Source organism: Schistocerca nitens, chromosome 8 (assembly GCF_023898315.1).
Source record: "Schistocerca nitens isolate TAMUIC-IGC-003100 chromosome 8, iqSchNite1.1, whole genome shotgun sequence".
NCBI classification, from domain to species: Eukaryota; Metazoa; Arthropoda; class Insecta; order Orthoptera; family Acrididae; genus Schistocerca; species Schistocerca nitens.
Window position 1 is genome coordinate 380419739 of NC_064621.1, and position 20194 is coordinate 380439932.

The following is a 20194-nucleotide window of genomic DNA, read 5'->3' on the forward strand; positions in this document are numbered from 1 at the left end:
CGAGTGAAACTTGCGAACAGTACCAGTGAAATTATTTATTATTGTATGTGCTTCATGATGCGAAGCTGTTGATCAAATTAAATAACGTGTAATGGAACGTACATAGTTTTCCTAGTAAAAAATCGGAATACACGAAAGTACGAATTCAAGATGATTTTTTCGTACCTGCTGTAACCATTTTTGCAAGTAGAGCACACATTTCGGTGTCTAGCTAAAAATATCGGTTAACATTAATCAACTGTAACTTTAAGAAAGAAATAATTATTTGTCACGTGGTGCAACAGCAGCTATCACGGGGTAAAGAATACGTACTGCCTCACATGTGAATGCAAGCATCTGAAGTTGGGCATATGCATCTGTTGTCGGCAATGCTTTGAATAAACATGTAAACGATCATAAAGTGGTTCCTCCTGTGTTTTTAATATTCTCCCAATATACGATCAATACAGTGACACAAGTTCAAAATAATACAGGGTGAGTATAATTAAAGATCCAGTTTCAGTACGCTGTAAACGTCTGAACCATTCCTCAGAATGAAGTCAAACTGGATCGGAATATTATCGAAGAATAGGGAAATGTTACGGAAACAAAAAAATTAACGAACATTTTACCGCTAGATGGAGCTGTGAGAGGCAGAATATGTGAACATAAAAGACTCAGGATACACGGCTGTTCCTCAGGTTGCGTTTGAGACGCCATCATGACAATGTCAATGCAGGAATGCGCGCTGCTGGTAAAAATCTTTAACAAGAACGGTAACTATGCACTAGTCGCCCTGCAGACGTTCTGGACGCCCGAAGGTATGAGAAGAGGCGTTGATCCGATGTCTGACAAGGTTATGGAGCAAATGATTATGAAATTCGAAAAAACAGATTCTTTTGAAGTTCAATGTGACAGAGGGGAGTGGAAGATGTGACAACAACATTGCGGGTGGGGCTAGTCGTTGGCGTACAAACATGCAGTGCAGGGGGAATTGCCCGGACTTTAGACATGCCTGTGAGCACGGTGCATAAATGTCTACGAACATCCTGCATTGCTGTCCATACAAAATTACCCACATTCCGGAGTTGCCTCATACTGACCCGCCAGTCAGACAAACTTTTACTTTAGAATTTCTTGCTCGAGTGGAAGTTGACAATAAATGGCCTTGGAACATTCTGTGTACAGACGAAGTCCATTTCCATCTGCAGAGACTTTTTTATACAGGGTGGTCAATTGATCGTGACAGGTCCAAATACCTCACGAAATAAGCGTCAAACGTAAAAACTACAAAGAACGAAACTTGTCTAGCTTGAAGTGGGAAACCAGATGGCCCTATGGTTGGCCCGCTAGATGGCGCTGCCATGGGTCAAACGGATATCAACTGCGTTTTTAAAAATAGAAAAACCCCATTTTTTATTACATATTCGTATAGCACATAAAGAAATATGAATACTTTAGCTGGACCACTTTTTTCGCTTTGTGATGGATGGCGCTGTCATAGTCACAAACATATGGCTCACAATTTTAGACGAACAGTTGGTAACAGGTAGGTTTTTTAAATTAAAATACAGAATGTAGGTACGTTTGAACATTTTATTTCGGTTGTTCCAATATGATACTTGTACCTTTGTGAACTTATCATTTCTGAGAACGCATGCTGTTACAGCGTGATTACCTGTAAATACCACATTAATGCAATAAATGCTCAAAATGATGTCCGTCAACCTCAATGCATTTGGCAATACGTGTAACGACATTCCTCTCAACAGCGAGTAGTTCACCTTCCGTAATGTTCGCACATGCATTGACAATTCGCTGACGCATGTTGTCAGGCGTTGTCGGTGGATCACAATAGCAAATATCCTTCAACTTTCCCCACAGAAAGAAATCCGGGGACGTCAGATCCGGTGAACTTGCGGGCCATGGTATGGAGCTTCGACGACCAATCCACCTGTCTTGAAATATGCTATTCAATACCGCTTCAAGTGAAACATCTTGAGGTAACATCGGTAGAACATTACGTAGGAAATCAGCATACATTGCACCATTTAGATTGGAATCGATAAAATGGGGGCCAATTATCCTTCCTCCCATAATGCCGCACCATACATTAACCCGCCAAGGTCGCCGATGTTCCACTTCTCGCAGCCATCGTGGATTTTCTGTTGCCCAATAGTGCATATTATGCCGGTTTACGTTACCTCTGTTGGTGAATGACGCTTCGTCGCTATATAGAACGCGTGCAAAAAATCTGTCATCGTCCCGTAATTTCTCTTGTGCCCAGTGGCAGAACTGTATACGACGTTCAAAGTCGTCGCCGTGCAATTCCTGGTGCATAGAAATGTGGTACAGGTGCAATCGGTGTTGATGTAGCATCTCAACACCGACGTTTTTGAGATTCCCGATTCTCTCGCATTTTGTCTGCTACTGGTGTGCAGATTTGGATGATGTCGTCCAGGATACCGAGCAGCATACATAGCACACGCCCGTTGGGCATTTTGATCACAATAGCCATACATCAGCACGATATCGACCTTTTCCGCAATTGGTAAACGCTCCATTTTAACACGGGTAATGTGTCACGAAGCAAATACCGTTCGCACTGACGGAATGTTACGTGATGCCACGTACTTATACGTTTGTGACTATTACAGCGCCATCTACGACAAAGCGAAAAAAGTGGTCCAACTAAAACATTCATATTTCTTTACGTACTACACGAATATGTAGAAAAAATAGAGGTTCCTATTTTTAAAAAAACGCATTTGATATCCGTGTGACCTATGGCAGCGTCATCTAGCGGGCCAACCATAGCGCCATCTTGTTTCCCCCCTCAAGCTAGACGAGTTCCGTTCTTTATAGTTTTTGCGTTTGAAGCTTATTTCGTGAGATATTTGGCCCGGTCACGATCAATGGACCACCCTGTATACAGAATTGCAGAGTGTGTGCAACGGAATATCTGTTCACACCTAAACCGGTAGCGCTTCATTTTGCATAGGTAACTGCGTGGTGTGGGTAGACGGCATCGTTCAACGCAAGACCATATTTCTTCGAGGACATGGGTGCTGCGGGTCTTGTTCTTGTACCGTCACTGGCAAACGCTATGTGAGTCTTTTGCGCACCTACGTCATTACAGCGCATCAACAGCTTGGATATGTGGATAGGATAATTTTTATGCAAGGTGGCGCTCCTCTGCACATTGCACAGCCAGGAAGCAGCTGCTTCAGAGGCGTTTTCGAAATGCTGTAATTATCAGCCGTACATCACCGGATATTAATCCATGTGACTTCTGGCTCTGGGGTTATCTGAAAGATGCTATATTCAGTGCTCTCAATTACGAACGTAGCGGGACTGAAGACGCATTGCTCAACGCACTCTGAACGTGGCCACTGACACAGTCCAGTCGGTCGTGAAACATGCTGTTTCCTGTTTTCAGCTTGTGGCAGAAAACGGTGGACAGCATATTGAAAATGTCTTCCGCCAGTCTCACGACAACTAAAAATCATGGTAAGTGCAAGAACTATTCGCGCAGCAACGGTTCTGTACAGACTTAATTATGTAAATAGGTAGGAATCGAGAATCTGGACGCTTTTCATCTTCTGTCGACATTGACACTGGCATGATATCGATCCTGGGCATTCCCAGACTTTCAGGAATGTTTTAACTTTAAATTTCAATTTTTTATGTACTTTTGCATTCGCCATTGTAATTTTTCATTTATTTTATTAATTTTGGAGCTATGTTAAGATGTCATGCTAACTGGCAATTAAAGACGCGTTGGATTCGTCCTCTCTTTTCCCTGTTGCGATTACTGGCAAGATTCGATGAACGTCTCCAGAGAAGAAAACAATACTGTCGGCCATAGTATTATTGCTGTTATGCAAATTTCGATTTGTTCTGTGGAGTCCTTCAATGCATATTTTATAGGATGTTGGAATCCCATTCCAAACAATGGCACTGCAATTCTGCACCAATTACCAGTATTACTTTGCTTTTACATCTTAGAGACGCTAGAACATTAGTCGACCGCCCTTAACGTCTGTCACAGCCAGGTGACAAAGTCATCGTTTTCAAAGCGTCAGGGGACTTCATTCCATCGTAGTTCAGCCAGTCACCACGAAATATTTGTAAATTACACACACGAACCTTCCTCGTGAATCACTCTACCATTTACTGAGAACCAGATCAGAATCTCTACGGTACTTCCTGATAATTTTAACAGATCATGAAGCCTCTAATAACAAGAAAATATTTTTTATGTTGTATAAATACAATTTAATAATTTGCGGATTTTTTCTTTAACTTGTACTGTGAAACCTTGCTTCTTGCCAAATTTGACGAGTCTACCGTAAAGGGAAGTACACCATATGTTTTGATGAGTGTATTTGCAAGTAAATATATGACATCTACATCTACATCTACATCCATACTCCGCAAGCCACCTGACGGTGTGTGGCGGAGGGTACACTGAGTACCTCTATCGGTTCTCCCTTCTATTCCAGTCTCGTATTGTTCGTGGAAAGAAGGATTGTCGGTATGCTTCTGTGTGGGCTCTAATCTCTCTGATTTTATCCTCATGGTCTCTTCGCGAGATATATGTAGGAGGGAGCAGTATACTGCTTGACTCTTCGGTGAAGGTATGTTCTCGAAACTTTAACATAAGCCCGTACCGAGCTACTGAGCGTCTCTCCTGCAGAGTCTTCCACTGGAGTTTATCCATCATCTCCGTAACGCTTTCGCGATTACTAAATGATCCTGTAACGAAGCGCGCTGCTCTCCTTTGGATCTTCTCTATCTCCACTATCAACCCTATCTGGTACGGATCCCACACTGCTGAGCAGTATTCAAGCAGTGGGCGAACAAGCGTACTGTAACCTACTTCCTTTGTTTCCGGATTGCATTTCCTTAAGATTCTTCCAATGACTCTCAGTCTGGCATCTGCTTTACCGACGATCAACTTCATATGATCATTCCATTTTAAATCACTCCTAATGCGTATTTCCAGATAATTTATGGAATTAACTGCTTCCAGTTGCTGACCTGCTATTTTGTAGCTAAATGATAAGGGAACTATCTTTCTATGTATTCGCAGCACATTACACTTGTCTACATTCAGATTCAAGTGCCATTCCCTGCACCATGCGTCAATTCGCTGCAGAACTTCCTGCATTTCAGCACAATTTACCATTGTTACAACCTCTCGCTACACCACAGCATCATCCGCAAAAAGCCTCAGTGAACTTTCGATGTCATCCACAAGGTCATTTATGTATATTGTGAATAACAACGGTCCTATGACACTCCCCTGTGGCACACCTGAAATCACTCTTACTTCGGAAGACTTCTCTCCATTGTGAATGACATGCTGCGTTCTGTTATCTAGGAACTCTTCAATGCAATCACACAATTGGTCTGATAGTCCATATGCTCTTACTTTGTTCATTAAACGACTGTGGGGAACTGTATCGAACGTCTTGCGGAAGTCAAGAAACACGGCATCTACCTGTGAACCCGTGTCTATGGCCTTCTGAGTCTCGTGGACGAATAGCGCGAGCTGGGTTTCACGCGACCGTCTTTTTCGAAACCCATGCTGATTCCTACAGAGTACGTTTCTAGACTCCAGAAAAGTCATTATACTCGAACATAATACGTGTTCCAAAATTCTACAACTGATCGGCGTTAGAGATATAGGTGTACAGTTCTGCACATCTGTTCGACGTCCCTTCTTGAAAACGGGGATGACCTGTGCCCTTTTCCAATCCTTTGGAACGCTACGCTCTTCTAGAGACCTACGGTACACCGCTGCAAAAGGGGGGCAAGTTCCTTCGCGTACTCTGTGTAAAATCGAACTGGTATCCCATAAGGTCCAGCGGCCTTTCCTCTTTTGAGCGATTTTAATTTTTTCTCTATCCCTCTGTCGTCTATTTCGATATCTACCATTTTGTTATCTGTGCGACAATCTAGAGAAGGAACTACAATGCAGTCTTTCTCCGTGAAACAGCTTTGGAAAAAGACATTTAGTATTTCGGCCTTTAGTCTGTCATCCTCTGTTTCAGTACCATTTTGGTCACAGAGTGTCTGGATATTTTGTTTTGATCCACCTACCGCTTTGACATAAGACCAAAATTTCTTAGGATTTTCTGCCAAGTCAGTACATAGAACTTTACTTTCGAATTCATTGAACGCCTCTCGCATAGCCCTCCTCACACTACATTTCGCTTCGCGTATTTTTTGTTTGTCTGCAAGGCTTTGGCTATGTTTATGTTTGCTGTGAAGTTCCCTTTGCTCCCGCAGCAGTTTCCTAACTCGGTTGTTGTACCACGGTGGCTCTTTTTCATCTCTTGCGATCTTGCTTGGCACATACTCATCTAACGCATATTGTACGATGGTTTTGAACTTTGTCCACTGATCCTCAACACTATCTGTACTTGAGACAAAACTTTTTTGTTGAGCCGTCAGGTACTCTGTAATCTGCTTTTTGTCACATTTGCTAAACAGAAAAATCTTCCTGCCTTTTTTAATATTTCTATTTACGGCTGAAATCATCGGTGCCGTAACCGCTTTATGATCGCTGATTCCCTGTTCTGCGTTACCTGTTTCAAATAGTTCGGGTCTGTTTGTCACCAGAAGGTCTAATATGTTATCGCCACGAGTCGGTTCTCTGTTTAACCGCTCAAGGTAGTTTTCAGATAAAGCACTTAAAAAATTTCAGTGGATTCTTTGTCCCTGCCACCCGTTATGAACGTTCGAGTCTCCCAGTCTATATCCGTCAAATTAAAATCTCCACAGAACTATAACATGGTGGGGAAATCTACTCGAAATATTTTCCAAATTATCCTTCAGGTGCTCAGCCACAACAACTGATGAGCCAGGGGCCTGTAGAGACATCCAATTGCCATGTCTGAGCCTGCTTTAACCGTGACCTTCACCCAAATTATATCACATTTCGGATCTCCGTCAATTTCCTTCGATACTATTGCACTTCTTATCGCACATAAGTAAATATGTGACATAAATGACCATATCTTCTGATCGAGTTGGCTGAGAAGCCTAAATTTCTTACTTCGCCAAGGGTCCAATGACCCTAGTATGTGATATAAATTTTAACATGATCCTTCTGCCCCTACCGAAGAAAAAGAAGTGTTAACAGTCGGTCAGACAGACAGATACACTGTAAGACAGACACGCGGACAAAAAAAGAGATCCTATTCGGGTTCCGTTTATACCGACTGAGGTACTAAATCCTAGAAACCCATTTCACTGTTGCTTTTATGCTGTTTTTGACCTCAGGATAATTAAAAACCGTTGTCGTCGTTGATTTTATGCGGTTCACAGGACAATCAAAACTCGATTTTTTTTCGTTCAATGTAATAGGATCTTGCCGTGGTGGACGGGCATACATAAGTGTGCCACAACTGTTCAATGCCAAACTTGTGCAGTCATGCACATTGGACAGTACGGATGGTTTTCTAGGCAAGTCACAGTGGCCATTGTACTGCAATTCATTTGTCATTTGTTGGAAGACCAATTTATTTTATGACGCTTAAAGCGCTGTCTACTGCAATTCTTTGTTTTCACAACGTTTCTTCCTTCTTCAGTCATATTCCGTTCAAATCTGACGTCCTTGCGAGCAGCGTTTCTTGTTTTACAGTATTTTGAAGCCGGAACTTTAATTAAAATCATCCTATATATAAACTGTGGTACATATTCAGCAAACGGTAAATCGTGCAGATAATTTGACAAATGTTTAACTGTCTTAAAATTTATCCCAAATTTCAGAGCAAGGATTAGTTTACAAGTTTTGATGCTTTTTATTATTTTCAGGATCAGTGAACTAACCGTGGAAAGAATGATTAATCCATGGATGCAGTCTGATTTCATTTTCGAAAGGACTTCGTCAGCAAAAGAGTACTACGACCAACTGAAAATTTTGCACGGGTTTACAAAGAAGGTACTGGTAACATGTTCATTCCCCTTTCTTTAAGGGTTTAACAAGAAGGCAAGAGAATGTATTAATTAATCTTTTCTACAATTTTACGAAGAAAGTATTGAAAAGGTGTTCCCTCCGAATTATGTGTACGTTTCCTGCAGCTTTACAAACAAGGAATTGAAAACTGTTCTCGCCAAATTTTGTATGGCTGTGTCTGGTTGTCAGCGGCTCGCGGTCTCGTGGTAGCGTTCTCGCTTCCCGAGCGCATCCCGGGATCGATTCCCGGCGGGGTCAGGGATTGTCACAATCCCCGCGATGACTTGGTGGTGTTGTGTCGTCTTCCTCATCATCATTCATCCATATTAAGGGTCGGAGGAAGGCAACGGCAAACCACCTCCATTAGGACCTTGCCTAGTATGGCGGTGCGGGTCTCCCGCATCGTTCCCTTACACTCTGTCAAGAAGCATGTGGCTTCACTTCCATTTCCATTTGTCTGGTTGTTCATAGTATCGGCCAGTCGTTATTTTTATTTATGTTTTCCTGTATCTTAGCAGTATGTGACTGCTCGTAGATGTCGATAAATGTACTATATGAGATTCACACTGCCCCTAAGATTCGAATAACAATCAAAGCAATATCTGGAGCATTAGTGAAGAAATGAAGCAGTCGCGAAATCTGGTGTCTTGTTAGACGTGATGCTATAGTCTTCTGCTTCTTCCAGCACGAGAACGAGCCTGTTGGTAGAGAGGAGGTCGTTCAATTCAAAATTCAATTCTGGAACGCGGTGTGTAATGATATTCTACACAGACAAACACCACTATAAAAAAAACCGAAAGTACGTGGAATTATCCAAAGGTCCACTGGCAGTCACCCGTGAGTAGTAATATAATGGCCCCACATTGCTACATTTTAGATTTTCTGGGGACCCAGCAGTACTTAAGAAGCTGACCATTTCGTAAGAAAGAAAAAAGTCTTGCCTATCGGCAGTCAGTCTTTCAGTCTGTAATCAGCTCCATATATCGCACCGGAAGCTAGCATAGCCTAGAAAAATTACGCACCCCCCCCCCCTTCCCCGTCACCCCCCCCCCTCTTCCTCCCTCGCGGCACTGTTGAAGTGTCGGGCCCTCTGAAGAAGACTACAGTTGAGTCGTACACAGAAAACTTTAGGATGTGCTGTGGCCAGGAGGAGTGTTAAAGAGCTCTCAAGCATAAGAGAATACTTCACTGTGTGTCGCCCAACACGAGAAATTAACTCCTGATTGTGCAAGAAAATATGTCACATTGTTAACACTCATTTATTAACTTATCTTACATTGTTATCTCATAAAGTTGGTCACCTACAACCTAAAACTGGATATGTATCACCTGAATTTCATTGCAATAAGCAATGCTAGTTCTGCATGGTTCGCAGGAGAGCTTCTGTAAAGTTTGGAAGGTAGGAGACGACACTCTGCACACTCCGCTGCAGAGTGAAAATCTCATTCTGGAAACATCCCCCAGACTGTGGCTAAGCCATGTCTCCGCAATATCCTTTCTTTCAGGAGTGCTAGTTCTGCATGGTTCGCAGGAGAGCTTCTGTAAAGTTTGGAAGGTAGGAGACAAGATACTGGCAGAAGTAAAGCTGTGAGTACCGGGCGTGAGTCGTGCTTCGCTAGCTCAGATGGTAGAGCACTTGCCCGCGAAAGGCAAAGGTCGCGAGTTCGAGTCTCGGTCGGGCACACAGTTTTAATCTGCCAGGAAGTTTCAATGTTTTAGATTTTGTTCGTCTACCTCTATGGCTATTTCACCCTACAGTAGGAAGTTTCTTCGTTCTGCCACGGGCAATATATCACCACAGACAAACCGTTCTGTAGTTTACTGCCACCAAGCCACATCCACTTCTTTCACTAACTCAGAATCCTACCTCTCTCTTTTTCTTTGCGTTTCTTCAGCCGTACGGGGTCCACCGATTTCACGATTTAATAATTTCTCATTAATCTCTGTGACCAGATATGTTTCCTGTCGCCTCAGTCTTCAGTTAATCTAAGGGAGGGAAGTCATATGCGCCAGCTGTCTGTGTGACCCGAAACCGTTGTTCTGTGTGTTATCGTGTTTTAACGCTTTGTGTATCGCGCTTTCTGGGGAGAAAGTAGAGCTGGCATGTAGCACGTAGCACGGGCACGTAGCGCAACAAAACTACTTCGCGATAATGCGATAATCTACATCTACACACATGCTCCACAAGCCACTGTACGGTGCGAGGCGGAGGGTACCCTGCGCCACAGCTAGTCGTTTCCTTTAGTGTTCCACTCGCAGATACAGCGATGGATAACCGGTTGTCTAAATGCCTCCGTATGGACGCTAATTTCTCACGTGTTATTTTCGTGGGCCCTTCGCCAAATGTACGAGGCCTGTTCAGAAAGTAAGCTCCGATTGATTGCCAAATTGAAACCACAGTGAACATCAGAAATGTTTTACTTGTAACGATTAGCTACACCTTTCAGCAACTTCTCTACGTAGTCGCCGTTCTGACTTAGACTTTTGTCATAGCGTTGTACCAACTTTTCAATAGCCTCATCATAGAAGGCAGCCGCCAGTGCTTTCCGCCAATTCTCCACGCTGGCCTACACCTCGTTGTCTGTGTCAAAATGTTGTCTTCAAAGACAGCGGTTCATGTGACCAGAGATGAAACTCAGGGGGAGACAATTGCGGACTGTATTGTGGGTAATCTCACATTTCCATTTGAAAACGATGCAGGAGTATCTTCATTGCCCTTGCAGAATGCGGCTGAGAATTGTCTTGAAGAAGAAACAGCACGACAGTTATGTAATGTTAGCTGCATAGCTTCAGGCGAAATTTCTCACCAGGCCCTCGTACTTGGCGGCAGACACTATTTTCTAGACATCTTTACGCACTCACTGCGAGCTCAGAAATGAGAAGAGCGACGTGATGCTAACTGGGGTTATACTAGAGACACTACCCAACACATCTGTGCAAAGCTTAATCGGATTTTCATAGTCGTTTCCATTTCGCGACCGATCGGAGCTTACTTTCTGAACGCCCCTCGTATGTTGACGACAGTAGGACCGTTCTGCAATCAGCTCCAAATGCGGTTCTCTTATCTTTTTCAGTAGTGTCCTTCGAAATGAATATCTTCTTACCTCCAGGAATTCCCACTCGAGCTCCCGAAGCACATCCGTAACACTTGCATGGTGATCGAGCCTACCGCTAACAAATCTAGCAGCTCGCCTCTGAACTGCTTCGATGTCTTCTTTCAATCCGATCTGATGCGGATACCAAACACTCGAACAGCACTAAAAGAATAGATCGCACCAGCGTTCTATATGCGATCTCCTTTACAGATGACGTCCACACTCCTAAAATTCTCCCAATGAACCGAAGTCGACCATTCGTCGTCCCTACCACAATCCTCGCATGCTCGTTCCATTTCGTAACGCTTCGCAACGCTACACCCACATATTTAAACGACGTGAGTGTGTCGAGTAGGTCGCTAGTAACGCTGTATTCGAACATTTCATTAACTTACATTTTTCTTCATTAACAGCTAGCTACCATTCATCACGCCAACCAGAAATTTTTACCTACAGTAACTTACCTTCGACACCTTCCTGCATATCACAGCATCATCAGCGAAGAACTGCATATTGTTGCCCACCCAGTCTGCCAGATCATTTCCGTATACAGGAAGTAGCGACAGGTCCTGTCAGACTTCCTGGGACACTCTTGAATTAACCCTGTCTCCGATGAACACTCGTCGCCGAGGAGAACGTACTGGGTTCTATTACTTAAGAAATCTTACAGTCAGTCACATATCTGGGAGCCTTTCCGTATGCACGTACCTTCGGTAACAGTCTCCAGTGGGGACCGTGTCGAATGCTTTTCCGAAGTCTATAAATATGAAATCTGCCTTTTGCCCTTCATCCATAGTTCTCAATATATCATGAGAGAAAAGAGCAAGCTGGATTTCGCACAAGCGATGCTTTCTAAATCCGTGCTGAGTCGTGGACACAAGCTTCTCGATCTCTAGGAAAACTATTATATTCGAACTCAAAATGTGCTCTAGAATTCTGCAGCAAACCGATGTTAAGGTTATTGGTCTGTAAATTTGTAGGTCCGTTCTTTTACCCTTGTTATAAACAGGAGTCACCTGTGCTTTCTTCCAGTCGCTGGGAACTTTGCGCTGGTCTAGAGATTCGCGATAAATGGAGTCTATGGTGCCAATGACGTAGAGTACTCTTCGTAAAAACGAACTGGGATTCCATCTGGACCTGGCGACTTATTTGTTTTCAACTATTTCAGTTGTTTCTCTACGCCAGGGATCCTTATTAGTGTGTCATCCATTAAGGAATCTGTGCAATGGGCAAACAACGGTACGTCTCTACGATTCTCCAGCGTGAGATATTTCTGAAACGTGGCCATCCTTTTGCTGTCTTCTACTGACAAACCATACTGGTCTACGAGTGACTGGTTGGAAGCCTTAGACCCGCTTACCCGATTTTACATAGAACCAAAATTTTTAAGGGTTCTCCGCCAGGTCTTTAGTCATTTCAAGATTGTGGTAGCTGTTGTATGCTTCGCGTATAGGTATTTTTTCAGACGCACGAATCTCTATCAATCTTTGCCTGTCGTCATTTGTGCGTCCTCTTTTGAATCGAGAGTGCTACAGCCTTTGTTTCCTCAGCATTCTCCGAATTTCGTTATTAAACCACGGTGGGTCTTTTCTGCTCTTAATCCACTTACTGGGTACATACCTGTCCTGATCACGATTTACAGTTTAAACTTTGCCCATAATTCCTCTATGTCCGACACCATCGATAAAGTCGGTCCTGTTTTTAGCTACAAGGTCCAAGATGCTTCCAATGCGTGTGGGTTGCGGAACTAGCTACTCAAGACAGTTTTCGGAAAATGTGTTCAAAGACTGTCTGTTGTAGCCCCTCCAACGAATCCAAAAAAGGCCCAGTCTATAATCGGTTTGAATGACTCTAGAACTGTCACAACAACTAACTTGGTTTCACCTAGCCTGTTATGCGAGACCAGATAACATCACTATCACACTCAGTATCAACCTCAGTAGAGACAACTTTTTTTTCGACTGCAGTGAACGAACCCCCCCCCCCACACACACACACACACGCACTTCCCCACCCCGTACGGCATCTACTATGTCTCCGATAAACATTCCAAGACTCGATAAATATCATAAATATCTCGGAGCCTTTTACTTTGGATTTTTAGCCAGCTTTCGGTTCCAAGAATAATTTGAGGCTGAGAATTTTCCTGGAGGCCAATAAATTTGGGAACTTTGTTTCGAACACTTCGACAGTTTACTGATAAAATGTTTGCAGTCGAACTGTCTTTGCTGTGAACGCGGTCTGACTTCTCAATACGCGTATCGGCTGGCAAGTGTTCGTGGGAGTATCTCAAACTACCGCCTACACTAAAAAAACCCATGTGCACTCTACAAGAGCTCTGTTACCCCAGTAGGTGCTTCCTTTGTATAGTTCTTTTCCACGGCATTTCTAGCAGTTAAAAATACAAAGGCACCTCGTGCCACTGTTTAACCATGACGATTGTTATCAGTTTCGGCGTTTTGCTTACTTTTGTTCTGTTCCCATTTATTCAACTTACGCATAATTAAGTAAATAGTATTGACCATTGTTAGACTTGCTAGCTGTGAAGTACTGACTAAAAAGCCGCCGTTTCTTCCTTCCAACAGACGATACTGACCAGTGCCTGCAATAGTTACTGTACCATTAAACCTCTTGCAATCTGACATGCCTTATGTGTTGCAGGTGATAGCTGAGAGGAAATCAGCCCGTAAAACGAGTGAATCCCAAGTGAAGGCACCGCAGGATGACGACCTAGGTACGTGCTTTCCAGTTTAGAAATCAGGCAGAATAATACCGAGCTGTCTGCGGTAAGGATACTCGTTCACAACCTAATTACTCTTACAGGTAGAAAACGACGTGTGGCTTTTCTGGACTTGCTGCTGGACGCTTCTGAGGATGGTCAGAAACTTGACGACCAGGAGCTGCAGGAGGAAGTGGACACCTTCATGTTTGAGGTGAGACCTGCTGCTGTGATGGTTCTGGCACCTGACAAGAGGGAGACATCAGCAACTGAAATTTAGTATATAGAGGAGGTGTTCTGAGTTTAAAGCGTGTAATTATTGTTGCTACAGTGACTTCGATAACAAACACAAGACTTTACAAAAGGAAAAGCTGCCGTCTCAGAACAATCTTGCGTTTAGTATCCAACTTGTAATATTCAACATGGACTGAAGATTTCCAGGTATTCGATACCGACGTGATCGATAGAATAAACGACTACACATTTTTATTCCATTTGCATCGACATCATTGTCACGCGACATGATGTTTTGCTGGTATGTTTCTGACTTACAGGATTCTCTGGTGCCTGCCCGAGTCACGCCTTAAGTTCTCCGTGGTATTTCCGGAAACAGATTCGTTGCCATCTTGAGCTGACTCCTGACAACTGCCGCTCCAGACTTATCGGTGTTCTACATCTGTTTGCCCCTACCCCGTCCACCACTTTGCTCCCTTTGTAAGAAGTAACTCGTTATATAAAAAAATAAAAAAAAAAGAGTTCGTCAAATAATGTACTCCTGAGCTTCGCAAAATCCATATACCACGCTCCTGCTGACCAAACCTCGAATAGTCCACCCCCGAACGTGGGTGACAACTCAGTTTCGTGAATCTTTTCCTTCCTCCAAGGCTCTTTGGTTGTGTATTGGATCCGTTCCACGAATTTCGACAATTTCTTGTCTATCATCTCTTCTCCAGTTCTCTTGTTAGTCGTCAAGTCCCGAGATATGTCTTCTGCCAGGTACTGAGCTTCCCATCGCCTGTTAACGTTTCGACTAGCCCACTTGAGTAACCTAACTAATGTGAATGAAGTTCAGTCCAACATTACTATACAATGACGTGTTTAACTAATACGATTAGTCATGTGGCTGTCGTAATGGATGGTACTGCATAGCTTAATGGATGATTTGATAAGGAGTTTAGGGCTGGAAACTATTCATCGATAACGAAAATTAATATTGCAACTTCTACGGTTGTTTGCAATTTATTGCATAATTCTTATGGGTTGAGCTGGCCCATAAAAGTTGGTACCTACGTATCATCTCTCTGAAGTATAGTACACAACTGGACATTAAAATTGTTAATCCAAGAAGAAATTCAGATGATAAACGGGTATTCATTGGACAAATATATTATACTACAACTGACATGTGATTACATTTTCACTCAATTTGGGTGCACAGCTCCTGAGACATCAGTACCCAAAACAACCACCTCTGGCCGTAATAAAGCCCTTGATACGCCTGGGCATTGAGTCAAACAGAGCTTGGATGGCGTGTACAGGTACAGATTCCAATGCAGCTTCAACACGATACCACATTTCATCAAGAGTAGTGACTGGCGTATTGTGACGAGCCAGTTGCTCGGCCACCATTGACCAGACGTTTTCAATTGGCGAGAGATCTGGAGAATGTGCTGGCCAGGGCAGCAGTCGAAGATTTTCTGTATCCAGAAAGGCCCGTACAGGACCTGCAACATGCGGTCGTGCATTATCCTGCTGAAATGTAGGGTTTTGCAGGGATCGAATGAAGAGTAGAGCCACGGGCCGTAACACATCTGAAATGTAATGTCCATTGTTCAAAGTGCCGTCAATGCGAACAAGAGGTGACAAAGACGTGCAACCAATGGCACCCCATACCATCACGCCGGGTGATACGCCAGTATGGCGATGACGAATACACGCTTCCAATGTGCGTTCACCGCGATGTCGCCAAACACGGATGCGACCACCATGATGCTGTAAACCGAACCTGGATTCATCCGAAAAAATTACGTTTTGCCATTCGTGCACCCAGGACCGTCGTTGAGTACACCATCGCAGGCACTCCTATCTGTGATGCAGCGTCAAGGGTAACCGCAGCCATGGTCTCCGAGCTGATAGTCCATGCTGCTGCAAACTTCGTCGAACTGTTCGTGCAGATGGTTGTTGCCTTGCAAACGTCCCCATCTGTTGACTCAGGGATCGAGACGTGACTGCACGATCCGTTACAGCCAAGCGGATAAGATGGCTGTCATCTCGACTGCTAGTGATACGAGGCCGTTGAGATCCAGCACGACGTTCCGCATTACCCTTCTGAACCCACCGATTCCATATTCTGCTAACAGTCATTGGATCTCGACCAACGCGAGCAGCAATGTCTCGATACGATAAACCACATTCACGGTAGGCTACAATCCGCCCTTTATCAAACTCGGAAACGTGATGGTACGCATTTCAGCTCCTTACACGAGGCATCACAACAACGTTTCACCAGGCAACGCCGATTAGCTGCTGTTTGTGCATGAGAAATCGGTTGGAAACTTTCCTCTTGTCAGCACGTAGGTGTCGCCACCGGCTCCAACCTTGTGTGAATGCTCTGAAAAGCTAATCATTTGCATATCACAGCATCTTCTTCCTGTCGGTTAAATTTCGCGTCTGTAGCACGTCATCTTCGTGGTGAAGCAATTTTAATGGACACTAGTGTATAAGGTCTTGCCACCTCGACGCGACATAATTTTCCTTCATCAGCAATTCCAGTTTCACTTGATCTTGTGAACACTAATCGAAGAAAGCCCTTGTGAATTCTTCTACGTCTTGCACCCTCCGCAATCACTCGCATTGTTATTGCTGCCTCTTCTCTAAAGTCTGCACATACAAATTTAATTTTCAGAGCCGGTGGCCACCACTTTGATGATTTCGTGAATACAAATCTTCTGGTGAAATCGGTTAGACGCATCCGGAAATAAAGAGTACTTGTGCACAGATACAAACTGTTTTATGATTTCTTATTGATCTATCTCGCACAATAATGTTTCTACGGTTGCTGTGGTGGTTGCCGATGGAGTTGAATGCGGCGGTACTGCCCTGATTCGACGTAACTCGTCTGTCAGTTTTCGGAGTTCTCATCCCTAACGGTTGTTTTCTTCTTCACTTCGGATCGTTACGTTCTCCCTTCCATTACTACTCGAATTTCTGCTGCTCTCCTTCTCTCTCCTGACTGTATCTAATGTATCTTTGTCCTTCTGATTAATGTGGGCGTGTGTTTCGTTAAACTGTCCGAAATCTCTAATTTCTTCGTTTACGAGTAGGCTTGCTTACTGGTACTGTTCGATCGGACGTGGTTTCTTTACACATTGACAGCTGCTCGACAGCGGTGGTTAATACCTCGACATTATCGACTACATTTTCTAGAATATGCTTGTGCGATTTTACGTACTGCTCTTCCCACGTTCCGATAGTCTCAATATTTTCACGTTTTTGTCAATATTCTGCGTTTTGGTATCCATGATCCGCACATAAGTATTGTTGTTCTTCGTGTTGGTGTCAATCTCTTTCTTTAATCCGTTTGTCATTCCATTGATATTCTGCCTTAATCACGCCCTTGGTATTCCTCCTTATTGTGTTAAAGACTTGTGTGTGTTCATTTATTTTCTTCATGATTGTTTCGTTGCCTAGCTAGCAGTTTTCTTGTCTTTTCTTCTCATGATCATCCAGTTTCTGCTTCACAGCCCTAACTTGTTCGTCTAACTTGTTTAGCTTTTCAAATTGCTTCTTAGTTTCTTCAAACTGTGTGTCCCCCTCTTCCTCACCGTTCTTGAATAAGATTTTCGCTTTTATCGAAATGTTTGTCCACTTACTTATACTGCACGTTCTTTTCTTCCTTGATTTTCTAGAATTGCGTGCCATTTTCCTTGAACTATTCGATCAGAAAGCTCTTCAGGTCTAGTCCTGCTGGTGGTTGATATGTGGGTTCAGGAGTGGCATCACTCTGCGCTGCGCTTTCGTGACCTTTTGTTTCTGAAATCTCCACTACCTGTGAATTTTTTACTTGTCTTCTAAATTCAGCTTCAGACACTTAATCATTAACCTGCTCCTTACGTTGCTCATTCTCTATATTAGTTTCATTTTGTGATGCTGTTTCTCATGTCTCACTAAAACGGACATGCTGGGTATTCTCCTCCTATACTTCCATATTAGAATAACTGCTTAACATTTCTAAGTTACCTGAAAGCTCTCTGTCCCTCTCTTCTATACACATTCTTGCTAAACCACTCTTTCACGCCCTCGTAAATTTCGGCGTGTTCTGACGTTATCCACACTTAACGTTTGAATGAAATTAACGAAACATCTATAAAATTTATCAGATCACAAGTACACACTTTAATTCAATCCTCTCCTAATTCAGAACACACAAAGTACACAGAAAACAAGTCAACTACTCTCCTCTTCAGCTGGACTACAATACACATACAGCAGCCTTACCTACTGAAAAATATACATAAAATGGTTAGAAACCGACAACTTAAAATAATTTTAGTTTAGCTAAATGAATGAACTGTGAGATGGCAAATGCTAATCTTTCTTAAAAATTTAAGTAAAAACTACAAATTTTTATGACTCTAACGGCTGCATCAGAAGTTCGCAAGTAAACGAATCCTTTTGCGGGAGTACATTGTACATTGTTGCGGAATTGAGGAGTGCTTGCTAACGTATGCAGTGTGGATCAAATGTGTATTAATGGCCCACTACATCTGACGTAATCACGTAGTTGCCCTCTATCTAATGACCAAGGAATTCGTTGTCTACAAAATAAAATGAGAATCGCAATAAACCTAGTTTATTACATTGAAATGCGTGAAATGCGTGATAAATGGTTTGCCAAAGCTTAATAATGTTAAGCTAACGCTTTGGCATGCCTGGGATTGGAATATGGAGTATGATTCAGGAGAACACATGTCAGGATAAACTATTACATTCAAGTAAGTCGTAGTGTGGTTGCCAAAGGGTTAGAGTGTGAAAAGAGAAAGCGCTACAAGAGCATGCGTTTGCATCTATGGCCGAAGTTGGAGGCATACTGAACCACTGACTACAGATAGGTCTTCTGAACGAAGTTTCAAATTACTGAATCTTGTTAAAAATGATTCGACTTTCCCTACAGTTTGTATCACTGTTGCGGCAGGATACCGCCGTATTAATCACTAGGTGGAGGCTGAAGTGGCTGCAGAATCAGCCATCGGTTTCATACCAAACCACTTGCATCTGCGTCTAATTCCGGTCTGCCAGATAAATTCTTAAGACACTTGGTCATTAAACCTGCTCGAAGAAGGGCTTGGCTGGGAAGATGCTCATCCCTAATCGTCTAATGATAGCTCATGGCTGCAGAGTATTGCTGTGCCGCCTGCTTCCTCCAAGGAGGATTCAGATCTCTGAGTTTTCCTGTCGTAGTATATGAGTGACTGAACATTAAATATTCCGAGAGCTGACCAGCAAGAAATTATCTTAAAAGATATTTACCTCCTTCCCTTGCTCTTGCTTCAGGCAGTTAGTAGGTAACAAGCTTCGTAACGCTTGGCACTGAAAAACTGTATCCTACTCTCTTCCTGCCTTTGCCTACCGCCAATGAAGATGGACCTCCGTAAGCACAGCCGTGTTTCTCGCTCTCACTTATAAATTGTCTATATATCCAGTCTTAGAGGCCGGCCGGGGTGGCCGAGCGGATCTAGGCGCTACAGTCTATAACCGCCCGACCGCTACGGTCACAGGTTCGAATTCTGCCTCGGGCATGGATGTGTGTGATGTCCTCATGTTAGTTAGATTTAAGTAGTTCTAAGTTCTAGGGGACTGATGACCTCACAAGTTAAGTCCCATAGTGCTCAGAGCCATTTGAACCATTTTTGAACACAGTCTTAGCGCTTTTCAGATTGTGTTAAGTATTTTGTTTTGCAGATCTTAGCTCCGTGATGGTGTCCCATAGTATTCAAAGGCATCTCAAACTTTGCTATACCTCATTCCACTTATTCCACTTTCAGATATTATCTACAACGGTCTGTATATTTTGATGAAACCTGACGTTTCACTGTTGTGTCCAAAACTGCATTCTTCCGGGTCTCTGCCAACAATGGCATGCGTCCTGCGAACACATATCTCATTGAAAACAGATTTTGTGGTCATGGCGCAACTGGAGATGCAATCTGTATTGCTACTTTCAGCGAGCGCTGCCGACGGCGGCTTGTTTCAAAGCATGGCCATTCTGGACAGATGTCAGAGTCCCTTCTGCTAAATCCCCTGCGGTGGTCTCCCAGCCCGGTTTATGACTTACAGAGCGTTCATTCGCTCCCGGTTAATGATACCTTTCTTTCGAAGAGCCTTCTTCTTTAGGTGAACATCCATTTCAACATAGGAAATTGTAATCTAAAT

General features: G+C 43.3%; 1 protein-coding gene across 3 annotated transcripts in view; it reads left to right on the forward strand.

Annotated features, from left to right (window-relative positions):
* LOC126199253 (cytochrome P450 4C1-like) overlaps positions 1 to 20194 on the forward strand; it is a 213027-nt gene that overhangs the window by 164004 nt on the left and 28829 nt on the right. For 2 of the 3 annotated variants that reach the window (XM_049936049.1, XM_049936051.1), the window contains 3 exons: positions 7807 to 7933; positions 13705 to 13777; positions 13867 to 13976. The exons of the other annotated variant lie outside the window; for it this stretch is intronic. In XM_049936049.1, the coding sequence (XP_049792006.1) occupies positions 7807 to 7933; positions 13705 to 13777; positions 13867 to 13976 (310 nt within the window). The remainder of the gene's footprint in view (positions 1 to 7806; positions 7934 to 13704; positions 13778 to 13866; positions 13977 to 20194) is intronic. 3 annotated transcript variants of the gene reach the window in all.